The sequence below is a fragment of the Cucurbita moschata genome, unplaced genomic scaffold (assembly GCF_002738365.1).
Source record: "Cucurbita moschata cultivar Rifu unplaced genomic scaffold, Cmos_1.0 Cmo_Scf00021, whole genome shotgun sequence".
Lineage (NCBI taxonomy): Eukaryota > Viridiplantae > Streptophyta > Magnoliopsida > Cucurbitales > Cucurbitaceae > Cucurbita > Cucurbita moschata.
The window spans coordinates 2,503,727-2,515,436 of NW_019268537.1; the positions used below are offsets into that span (position 1 = coordinate 2,503,727).

General features: G+C 36.2%; 2 protein-coding genes across 13 annotated transcripts in view; both read left to right on the forward strand.

Moving 5' to 3' along the window:
• The first annotated feature begins 541 nt into the window (after positions 1-541).
• LOC111458433 (basic leucine zipper 43-like) lies at positions 542-3,871 on the forward strand. 7 transcript variants are annotated; one of them, XR_002713118.1, is made up of 6 exons: positions 542-901; positions 1,015-1,061; positions 1,312-1,451; positions 1,990-3,091; positions 3,308-3,360; positions 3,490-3,871. XR_002713118.1 is itself a non-coding variant. In XM_023101110.1 (4 exons), the coding sequence occupies exons 2-4, from the start codon at positions 1,054-1,056 to the stop codon at positions 2,550-2,552; spliced, it is 711 nt and encodes a 236-aa protein (XP_022956878.1). In that variant the 5' UTR covers positions 542-901; positions 1,015-1,053; the 3' UTR covers positions 2,553-3,871. The 7 variants fall into 7 exon arrangements, 2 of the variants coding, with proteins under 2 accessions (XP_022956878.1, XP_022956879.1); XR_002713116.1 differs by having other exon boundaries at positions 1,990-3,376; XR_002713117.1 differs by having other exon boundaries at positions 1,990-3,360.
• Positions 3,872-4,870: 999 nt separating this feature from the next.
• LOC111458428 (protein PHYLLO, chloroplastic) overlaps positions 4,871-11,710 on the forward strand; it is a 15,953-nt gene continuing 9,113 nt past the window's right edge. For 2 of the 6 annotated variants that reach the window (XM_023101096.1, XM_023101097.1), the window contains exons 1-12: positions 4,871-5,167; positions 5,250-5,450; positions 5,577-5,788; positions 6,384-6,498; positions 6,627-6,743; positions 6,991-7,086; positions 8,046-8,105; positions 8,609-8,677; positions 9,059-9,163; positions 9,236-9,430; positions 10,141-10,239; positions 10,735-11,301. In XM_023101096.1, the coding sequence (XP_022956864.1) occupies positions 5,000-5,167; positions 5,250-5,450; positions 5,577-5,788; positions 6,384-6,498; positions 6,627-6,743; positions 6,991-7,086; positions 8,046-8,105; positions 8,609-8,677; positions 9,059-9,163; positions 9,236-9,430; positions 10,141-10,239; positions 10,735-11,301 (2,004 nt within the window). In that variant the 5' untranslated portion in view covers positions 4,871-4,999. Of the gene's footprint in view, positions 5,168-5,249; positions 5,451-5,576; positions 5,789-6,383; positions 6,499-6,626; positions 6,744-6,990; positions 7,087-7,406; positions 7,478-8,045; positions 8,122-8,608; positions 8,678-9,058; positions 9,164-9,235; positions 9,431-10,140; positions 10,240-10,734; positions 11,302-11,710 lie in introns of those variants that run through there. The other 4 variants (XM_023101094.1, XM_023101095.1, XM_023101098.1 and 1 more) reach the window with 4 other exon arrangements.

The window sequence follows — 11,710 nt, forward strand, 5'->3', positions numbered from 1 at the left end:
CTAACAGACGCAATTTAAAACTGTGAGGTTTATGACAATACGTAACCGGCCAAAACAGACAATATCTACTAGTGGTCCCTAAGAGACGTGTTTTTAAATTGTGAGGTTGATGATGATACGTAATGGACCAAAACGGACAATATTTGTTAACGATGAGTTTTAGCTGTTACGTGAGTTGGTTTCAATTATGTCCTTCAACTTTGAAAATTGTTACACGAATTTTAAAATTGTGAGGCTGACGGTGACATGTAAAGTTGAAAATTGAAATTTATTTTCGAACAACACATAAAACCATTTGTCTCGAAAATTTTGTATATGCTTTTTATGCGAACAAATTAAACATATTGAGAAGTAAGATAAAATTAAGGTTGAAAAAAAAAATAAATGAAAGAAAATAAAATTGACAATAAAATAGAAAATTGATTTTTTTTTTTTTTTTTTTATTTAAGATAAAATTTTACAAATATTTATTTAATTTAACATTTAACTTAATTATATATTATTTATTTTTGAAAATCTCGTACGGTTGAACGAAAATTTTTCCGTATGATCCCATTAGCGGCGGAAGGAAGCAAAGAGCAAACAATAGGTGGTGGCGGAGGAGACCAGTTTCGAGAGAAGCGGAAGCCATGGGGGCAGGTGATGGAACTGATGTTAAAGTTGAAATCCGCTTGTCTTCATTTTGTTTGTCCAAATGCAGTTCGAAGCTGATTTTCCAGTTTTTAAAAAGGAAACGAAAAGACATTCGATTAAATTACTACATCTTCATTGGGGAACTACGACCTCCAATTCAGTTCTTCTTCTTACATCTGGATTCGATGTGACACTGAACTTTAATCCTTCTCCCACGCTCTTATGCACTTCATTTTCATTGCAAGCCAAAAGGAGGAAAAGAAACTGGGTAAGTGTATGATACGAATTAAAAATTCTGTTCATCTTTCTACGAATTAAAGTATTTTAGGTGATGGATCTAATCTTGTTGTAAACTAAACTAATTTGCAAAGTGGGTTTCAGGTAGAAGAAGCGCAAAGAAGAGGAAAGATTAGATAGCAAATGGAAAGGTATGTGAATAATTTATTGTTACCAAGTACGGGAAAGCTTGAGTTAGGTGTGCTGTTTACTTAAATAATCATTTGGATAACATTGGCGCTCATGACATTTGTAGCAATCTTTCTGTTCCTTTTGGAGTTTCTCGACTTTTTGGCTTTTAGTAGGATAAATTGGTGGAGAGGAAGAAGATTGGCACGACTTTTTAACCCAATTTTTTTTTTCTTTGTTGGAAGAAGGTTTAATATTTGTTGAATGACGCAGGCAAGTGAATGAAACAAAAATGGAAAACGCAACCAGAGCCAATCAATATGAAGCCAGATTCTTGGTATGGTTATGCATATGGTTCACGGACAAGGTGTTTGATGAAATGCTTCAGAGAAATAGATGCAGCTGTGATTTAGGTAAATGGGTCCCTCCAACCCAATATTTCAGTGCTTAATGAGTCATCAGTAAGTCTAATTAAATTGGTTATCAGAACTTGAAAATGGTTGCTTGAGAATTTGCCTTTTTGTGTTTACCTTCATTGCGTCATTGGTTCTTAAGGTATTATTGGTTGCTTGAGTTTAATGCATTATGGTTCGTAGCCTAAGGAAAGTTTCTTACCTGGGATTGACTTTAACGCCATTAGTCTTAACTTTTGAATTGTTTCACGCACGGCATGATTTCTCTATCACTTATGAGCATATATGTTTATATCCACATTGAATGCATATAAAAGCACTAGAGCTGCACACTAATAGGGCCATCGCCAATAATTTGTTTAAGCCTTGTGCTCATGTAAGCTTCCTAACAACTGTAGCTTTACTTTGCTGAATTGACCCACTTTTCCAGCTTTATCATCCTATAAAACCCATCATTCCTCCTGCTCTTATTCCTTGCCTCACCATCACTAATCTGCTAGACAAAACCCCCTGAAGTCACTACCAAATATGATTCCAGGTGAAAACTCTTTTCAAATTCCTTCAAACATTGGGATGATGCAGAACAGCTTTCAGACCCTCCATCATTTCAATGGATTTTTAGGCAACCTTCCGATGTTTCATGTTCCTCATCCCGGCCACGAATTCCTTGCACAATCCTCAAGTCTTAGCTACAACTCAACATCTGATGATGCAGAGGAACAACAGAAGAGTATTATTGATGAGAGAAAGCAGAGAAGAATGATTTCTAATAGAGAATCAGCTCGTAGATCACGGATGAGAAAACAGAAGCACCTTGATGAGCTTTGGTCTCAGGTTCTTCGGCTTCGCACCGAGAACCATGAACTGATAGACAAATTGAACCATGTATCCGATAGCCATGAAAAGGTTCTTTTGGAGAATGCCAGGCTCAAGGAAGAAGCTTCTGATCTTCGTCAGATGCTCAGTGACTTGCAAATTGGCAGTCCTTATAATCCTTGCTTGAGTAACCTTGAAGATATTCCATGCAACACTGCACATCTGAGAGCTGAATCTTCATCATGCCAGTCCATCGCTAACTCTATAGACAACCTACTCCATTGAGGATAAATCTTTGAACTCTCTGATAAGAACTTCTAGTTCTTTTTATCTAGTTTTGTTATTAATCCTCAGTCTTTGCATTGAGCTTGTATGAGATCAGTAGTAGAATAAGATTATTTCAAGTTTCTACCATGGGTTGAATCCGGAGTGTTCTCAGTGCCTGTTAAAATTAGCATTCATGAAACGAATTACTCCCTGCCCGCCGCATACACATGCTGAAGCTGGAGGAGCCAAAGTACCTGAAAATGATATATTCTTATTAGATCATGAATGCCTGAATCATAAACTTCATAATTTTCCTTTTTAAACCCCACCAGCTCACATCATTAAAGTTCCACCAAGGAGAGAAATGGATAAGAAACAGGAAACAATTCAGCAGAGGAAGTAAGATTTTTGTCCAGTGAGCAAAGTGTATGGTGGAAAAACAGCAATAGGTTCTTCACAGAATGAGAGGGGCACATTAGGACAAGCCATGGTGGAGGGCGCTGCTGGTAGTGGCTCATCATTGAAATGAATACCATGAGGCCAAGCTTTTGAAAATGGTATCCACTAATACAAAATACCCTATTAGCTTGTTATCTTTTTTCTTGGAAGCTGATTTAAACAATCAAGCTTAACAGTTCATATCTTGATTATACTGTTCAATCACGCAAAAACCTCAGAGCAATGAATTTGACTCTCTATCTCTCTCTGTCTCTCTCTGTAGTTAAGGCATCAGAATTTGTTGCATAACTTTGTGTTAAACTGAACCATCTCAGGCTGCACTGTTATCAACCATTAGGAATTGTCTGAATCAGAGGTGACGTTTCAGGTGGTGGCTGAACAGTGTGATCCCTCTCTCTCTGTCCCTCTTTTTTCTTTTCTTTTTTTTAACATTGACAATTGCTGTTGCATGATCACATCACATTGGCCTCACCCTTTATGCATTTCTCAATTACAGTGTCCTGTTGCTGCCGAAGTACGATTAAACTCTTACTTTACTGTCATTCAAACAGTCATTTGCTGTCAAATTTTCTTTCCCTTTGTCTGATTTTTCAGGCTTCAGAACCAAATCTGGTGGGATTTGGATAGGGAAATCCTATATCAATCTCCTTATTCCTCCCCTCTCTACAACTTTCTCAAATGAAGGTTTTTAGCTTAGTGCTGCTATGTGGGGGTGAAACAGCAGCCAGTTCTTCTGCTAGAAGGTTGGAAATCCGATCAGATCCTAAAGCAGAATAGATCTAGTTTAGATAAGGATCACGATGATAATAATTGTTGGCATACATACAGCCTAGTTGATTATTTATTGCCTCGAAATGGAATAAATACATGTCCTCAGATTTTGCTGTGTGTATTTGTGTTTACTTTGGGAATATTTTTGTTGAGGTATGAATTTGAATTTCTTATCTATCAGTGAAGATATAATGTCTTTACAAGTTTGTGAAAGCTTCCACCAAAATTAATTTCATTCGGAACGAAACATTTTGGATCCACGCTGTGATTTAGTACCAGATGATCCTGCCATTTGTAACCGATTTTGAGATGTGGAGTCATTGTCATTTTGTATTTATTTAGAGGTAGTAGGGGTCTTTGTAAGAGATTTTGTAGCGTGGGAGCTTGAGTACACTTGTAAACATTTTGGTTATAGTAATTGGCTATCACCTATGGATATAGGTGAATTTCTTCTCTCCGATCCACGTAATCTTTGTTTGTGGATGTACAAGTACGATCAATCTTGCCACTTTTGCTACAACAATTGGATATCAAAACATTTTTGCAGTCAAATTAAATAAGTTTCAACAGCAAAATTTTACCAAAAATATAGGGACAGAAATGTCTTTTAGAAAAATTCAGTAATTAATCTGTCACGGTGTGGGATAAATAAGTATTTTGAGGACTTTTGACATTAAGATAAATTTAGTAATTAGATTAACCGCCCATTTACCGTTAGTGTAGATCATGGATATGATTACTGAGCACCGTTACCGTTTGCTCATACGCAGTTACAAAAAAGAATGTAGTGTGCCGTTAAATGACGGAGCCTGAATCGCGGCAAAATAACCCGTCCAGATATTTCACGATTGGCTATTCCACTTGTTTCACTTGATGCTTTCATGCTTTTATTCTGCCAATTAGAGATTCTTTTTTAACTTATTTTATTTTAAATTTTGATTAATTTAGCCATTTTGGAATGTAGGCTCCGAGAAATAGGCGTTTCTAATGATAAATAAGGATGGGTTTGTAATGGAAAGTATTGATAAGGACGGGGAAGCTGTATTATGCGGATACCGTTACTAACCCGCAATCCTGTTATCCTTGAAGATTGTGAATTCTCTTATCGTCGTCTCTCCCAATCAACTTCGTTATCTTCTGCTCTCTCAAAATCTCTCTCTCTCTCTCTCTCTCTCTCTCTCTCTCTCTCTCTCTCTCTCTCGGGGGATTTTCCTTCTCTCCATCAATCTCTCACAATGAAAGCTGACACTCTAAGCATACACAACCCTGCTCTTCCGCACCCAGTGAGGCCTTTCAACAGAGCTTCTTTCCCGCGCTCAAATCTCTTCTCTACTTTCGGTTTCATTCCCAAACCTTCCCGCCATCCGGGTTCCTTTCGCTTGCCTCAGACCTCCTGCTTCAAGGTCCAAACTCCAGTGATTCTGTATCATCTTTACTTTTTCCTTCCTAATTTTCTCCTTAATTTTGAGCTTTTTGGTTCCTCAGGGTGTGCGATATGACAGTCCAGTAATGGGCGCAACGGAGTTATCCGAGCTTGAAGATGTGGAACTGATGGTGGAGATGTGCATTACACATACACTGCCACCGGCTCTGACGCTTAAGCAGGGGCTGGAGAGTATCAGTGAGGCTATTGATAAGTTGAAGTTAGAATCTCCACGTTCTTCCGACGGAGTTTTCAGGTTTCAGGTGTGGCTTTGTTTGTATTTTCGACCATTGATATTTGTATTTGGAGTTCAAATCTTTGAAGGCTTAGCAGCAGATTCTTTTTTGGTTTGTACCTTGTGGAACGATAAACTAATGATGGAATTGCAGGTGGCTGTTCCCCCGAGTGAAAGAGCTCTTATGTGGTTTTGTTGTCAACCAGAGTCATCTGAAATGTATCCTATCTTTTTCCTTTCCAAGGAGAAGGACGCAACAATTAAGTCACTGTACTTGAATGATACTCGCGGTGTTTTTGGAATTGGGACTGCAATTTACTTTGCTAGCTTGTCTTCTACTTCATCAAAACAATGTACATTGAAAAGGTTCCTTTCATACTTTACCTCCAGTTTACTGGCTTAGATACTTGAATCAGCAATACTTTAAAAGGATGGTATTAGGACGCTGTATATTTTTTCTATTACAGTAGCAGTCACGGAAAAGATTATGCCTGAAAATTTGGAAAAGTGGCATGTAGATCTCTTTTTAACTGTTATATATCTTTTCAAGTCATCCAATAAGTTGATTGAAAGATTCGTGGAGAGTAGACACATAATTTAGCTTTTGTTTGGTAAATGGTTATGAAGAATTAATGTATTTTTCGATGCCAACTTGAGTATATAACTCAATCAAGCAAGACTTTTGAAACTCTTTTAGAGGTTTTAGGTTTAAATCTCTACCTTATTGAATGAAAAATTAATGTAATTGTCTGCCTCTTGTTCTTGCATCATATTTTTTCATCTCTGGTTTTTAGTTTTTGGAAGCATTAGCCTATACGGCATGTCTAAATTACTTCTAATAGTAAAATGTTTGTTGTTATGGTTTCTTTATGGGTATACAAAATGCTGTTGTATCTGATTCACTATTCAATGTCACTGAAAGCTCGGCCTACTCAAGCCTCTTCTATTACTTTTTACGAAGGTATCTCATGAATGATTCAGCTCCTATTATGGCTTATGGTTTTGTTAATGCTAATACCGGGGAGACATCTTCACTGAAGAACGAGGCTGGTCATTCATACTTTTGCGTTCCTCAAGTAAATTTTTCTGTCTGGATTTATTTAATGCCGGAATTATGCCATTGATCTGGTCATGCTGTTACACTGGTTAATTCTCTGGAGGAATATGTGCTTATAATGTCCTTGAATAATTATGGTCTTCATAGATTGAGTTGAATGAGTACGAGGGCGTTTCTGTTCTCTCTGCAACACTTGCATGGAGTGAAGCTTTCCCTTGTACATTTGAGGAAGCTCTTCATTCTTTGGGGTCATCTATCTACCAGGTATCTTGGGGTGCAGCTTTTTGTTCATGCCATATTTACCCATTTCCATTCTAGTTAAATATTGTTAGTTCGCTTCCAAGATTTTGATAACCATTATCTAATTTGTCTTTGACATGGAACCTTATAATAATCCGTGTAATTAGGAACATGAAGAGATTTAGCTTTTAGGGACCTTTTGACCTACATATTATATTGTTGATATGCTAGCTTGATAATACCAAATGATTATTTTGTGGTTTATGTGCAGATTGGTACTAATTTTCCATCTAAAGAAAACTTCCAGTACAAATATATAAGATCTTCTTTAACAGCTTCGAAACTTGTGGACGTGACACATCAGATGGTATAGATTTTAATTTTTTTCCTGATACTAACTTGATAGAACATTTTGTTTGAGTTGATGATTTTATGAGCATTTAGTTTATTAATCAGGTGTATGGATTAGTTGACAACACTTTTTTAGTTACTTGAAATATAGCTTGTTGCATTCATTAAGATGTATAGAACCAGTAGTTCTTATAATTGGATTGACTAGTCATCGAGTGGTGTGTGCTGTACTTGTTGTAGACAATTCTCAAGAGCCCATTATAGACAATATATTTTAGAATTAATTGTTGTTTTTTTTCCCATCTTTTGACTAGATTTCCTACCCTCTCTCCGTAGGGAAAAAATGATCGGCAAGAAGACTGCAGACTTTAGTATTAACTTGGACGTGTTTGGCTATCTTAACAAAGGTTAAGATTTTGGCTGATTTTTTTAAGTGGGCATTGAGATTATGTAACTATGTAAATATATGGTTTACACGGTATAGCTAATGAAAAGAACTCTGTTTCAGCGTTATGTTTGGCTATTTGGTTGGCAAAAATGAAAAGAGGAAAAACTCTTGAAGACAAACGTGTGAATATTGAACCTTTAGGGGATTGAAGTTAATTTTCATTGTTTGCCGAACAATGTGAAGAATAAAGCTTCACCTTCAGATTTTTTGCCCCCATTATGTTAGATTGGCAAATAAAATGCATTTTGTATTTCTTGCGAGGCTTGTCTATCAGTTTGTGTCTTAGTAGTTATCCTTTTTACTTATTAAATAGTTTTGTTTGTTTCCTATAAAATACTTTATATAGATTTGACCTCATCTATAATTGCACCTCATTGTGATTGACTTTAAAAAAAAAACTATATGGAGTTTTTCTTTTCCCTCAAATCACTTAAGACAAAAGAATATACTTCCCAGAAAGTTGGAAATCATATGGAGTTGTATGTTTCGATTCTCACCATTCTCATTTAAGAGTACAAATATTGTAGGGATACATGAAAGTATTTTCTGTGGCTGGCGAAAGCTTCAGGACTGGCATCATGGAAATGGTATCTTCTCTTTCTGGTAATCTTTCATCCTTCAATCATTGAATTCTTGATTTACTTTGGCAGAGTTCCAGCTATAGTTTTCAAACCAGATATTTTTTTTTTAGTTATGGACCTTACACTCAGTTTTATAGCTTGTTGTCTGCTGATCCATCTAGATTACAGAAGCAAAAGCATATGAGCAACTGATGGTTTGTACACAATTGAGAAAGATAATGCTTTGTATATTTCAAATTGTAAAATGGATTTAATAGCTCTTCCTATATCCACCTTCATAAATCAATAGTATGTATAAGTTCAGTTTATATTTCCTTGTTCACGGAACTTTGCAGTTAAGAATAACAGTAGTAAAATAATCAGTCTGTAATGAAAATCTCTACTATAGCTTTCTGGAAAAAGAGTATAAAGGGAACATGCTTAAAGTCAAACGGACATTGTTCATGCTAGTTCAACATGTCAGATGTGTTTATTGTTCAACTCTTTAATAACCTTCACAATTATTGCAGAAGGAGTCTGCACGCTCCCATCAATTCTGCATTCGGCTTTCACCAAGTGTTGCCGTTGCATGTAATATGGTGAGGTTCCAAGCTTCTAAAGTTCAGAACGGTGAAAATTATGATTAAATACGCATAAATTTCTTTTGTTGCTGACATTATCCTCGAGTTATTCACTGTTGAATGATATATCTGTAACTTCTCTTTCCAGTTATTTTTTTATGCTTGTACACTATGTACTCCTGTGCCTGCTTTTCAAAGTTTAGTGATTTTGTTTTTGAAATGCTATCATGGAGATCAGTCATTTTCCCTTTCCGGGTTTTTCTTCCTCCACAACTCACTGTGGCTTTCAAGAAAATGTATTAGTTTCACAGCTGTTTGAATAAAGATTACGCATATCCTGTTGATTTATTATTGTAAAGTTGTTTATTCTCCCTCTAATATGACCCTTTGAACCATCAGTTGGATCGTACCAACGAAACCTGTCTCTCAGAGCAAGAGCATGCCAACATTAATGCTCTCTGGGCATCGTTCATAGTTGAAGAATGTTCGCGTCTTGGTTTGACGGTATGTATATACTAATCATAAATATTTTCCATCAACATTAATGCCGACAGATCTGACTGTTATTCACTCTAGTATTTTTGCATAGCTCCTGGATCAAGATCGTCCCCTCTTGCCATTGCTGCTGCAAGTCATCCCCTGATAACATGTATTTCTTGCTTTGATGAACGCTCTCTTGCTTTTCATGCGATCGGGTATGCAAAAGGATCTCATAGCCCAGCAGTCGTAATCACATCATCAGGCACTGCTGTTTCGAATCTTCTGCCTGCTGTGAGTCACATTGAGCATATCATGAAACAATAGTCATTATTTTCTGAAAATTAATTAAACAGTTTTTAACCTATGTAATGGAGTTGCCTACGTCTTTCCAATAATTTGGAGGCTTTGACTCCTGGCGGGACAGGAAGTTTATTTCTTCTGAGCTTGACAAATTCAAGCCCAGTTTGCATTGCCCAAGTATCTCTCTCTCCTTTAAAATGAGAAACATTCCTTCTCTCTCTAATCAGTTTGAACATAAGTAAACTGAGGAAGAAAACAATGTCATCGATTCATTTGGTCTCCAAAACTCAAAAGTAAGTTATAAAATATATATCTTGGCACTAAATAATTGGTCTGTCTAACCTTTTTAGTGGATTTGAACCTCAGATGCTCGTTTTGCCTAATTGAAGCTTTTCTGTCTTCGTTTTCAGTTGGTTACAAAATAAAATCTCTAATACCAGTTTGGGTGCAGACTAGTTTAGACTTTAATTGTGTTTTTCAGTTATTAAAGATTTATCAATTAATACTAACAGAAATGTTAACAACTACTAATTAGGAAAATAGTTAATAAACTTGGCGGTTAACAAAATCAAGTTCCCTGGCTATCAGGACCAAAATTAAACTATAGCTATTATGGTAACTAAGCTTTTTACCAGCAGTTAGCTGTTTGAGCAACCTAAACTTCACAATTTTGCCTCAACTTATAATTGGCAATTTTGTAGGTTGTTGAAGCTAGTCAAGATTTTCTTCCTCTTCTATTGCTCACAGCTGACCGCCCCCTGGAGCTGCAAGATGCAGGAGCAAATCAAGCTATCAATCAGGTATTGAAATTAAATTCGCTGATTTGTTTATTGTATTTCTACCTTTTATTGTTTAATCCCCTTACTATACAAGTTTTTTGTTCAAAAGAATTTAACGTGACCTTATATTAACGTTTGCATTGTGTTCAAATTGTATTGTCACAATGACGTATGTGGTAGTGACAAAAGACAATTGTATATCTGCGACAACCAGGTATATGAGAAGGCTACATAATTATGATACAACGTTAATAGTAGATTCAATCTCATTTTTCTTTTAATATCAGTCAAGAGTTCGTTAATATTCATTTGGCCTCTAACCTGTACTTATCTTAGTGTTTGGTTAACGATTTTAGAGTTGAAGTGCATCCGTTATCCTTTTTATTTTTTGTAATTTGAGGCAATAGACTGCCTTTCCAGTGTTTTGTTCTTTGTTCATGTTATTTTTCTTGTCTGGTGGATCCCAGACAATTTTTTTTTGGTTTATCTGATCAAAGTATTTGAAATTGTTAATAGGTAAACCATTTTGGTTCATTTGTGAGGTTCTTCTTCAGTCTTCCTGCCCCAACTGATGAAATTCCCGCCAGAATGGTGCTTACCACTCTTGATTCTGCTGTACATTGGGCAACCTCTTCGCCTTGTGGCCCTGTTCACATAAATTGTCCATTTAGGGAGCCACTGGAAAATAGTCCAAGTCCATGGAATTTGAGTTCCTTAAATGGATTACAAAATTGGTTATCAAGCAGTGAAGCTTTTACCAAATATATTCGACTTGAAGCATCTCCAATGTCTATTGATACTTTTGGCCATATGGCAGAGGTTTTAAAAGTAATCCATGGAGCCAGAAATGGAATTCTACTTCTTGGGTCAATTCAATCAGAGGATGAGATATGGGCTGCTTTTCTGTTGGCCAAACATATTTCATGGCCTATAGTAGCTGATGTATTGTCTGGTTTACGATTGAGAAAGAGCTTGTCTTCCTTCCTAGAAGTGGAAAATAACTTTTTCTTTGTCGATCACCTTGATCATGCCTTGCTTTCTGATTCAGTGAGAAAATGGCTAAAATTTGACGTGATTATTCAGGTAATACTTTCCCACACATTCTTTTTTTCTTAAGCCTCCTTTCACTCTCCTTAAATTAAAGCCTAACGTAATCATCACCATAGTACATCTCATCTTCTAGAACCATAATAATTAAGAATAGGAAAGCACATTGGAGGTTTTTAATGTGGGTTTGAAACAAGTCTTTTATGATAAGGAAAGTCTGTGGGAGGAGGTTTGAGCTTTGGTTAAGTTCAATGTCTCCCTTTGGGCGTCTTTCACCGAGGAATTTAGTGATTACCCTTGATCTCTCATCTCTTTGAATTGGAGCCTGTTTTTGTAATTATCTTGTGTTTTTTCTGCCTTTTGTGGCTCTTTTAGCTCCTTTTGTGGCTCTCTTTTTTTTTTTTTTTTTTTTTTTTTTTTTTTTTTTTTTTTTTTTTTTTTTTTT

Bases quoted from the DNA above. Each gene is read 5' to 3' on its own strand.
- LOC111458433 (XM_023101110.1), top strand. The intron at 1,452-1,989 runs GTAAATGGGTCC...ATATGATTCCAG, and splicing joins TAGATGCAGCTGTGATTTAG to GTGAAAACTCTTTTCAAATT.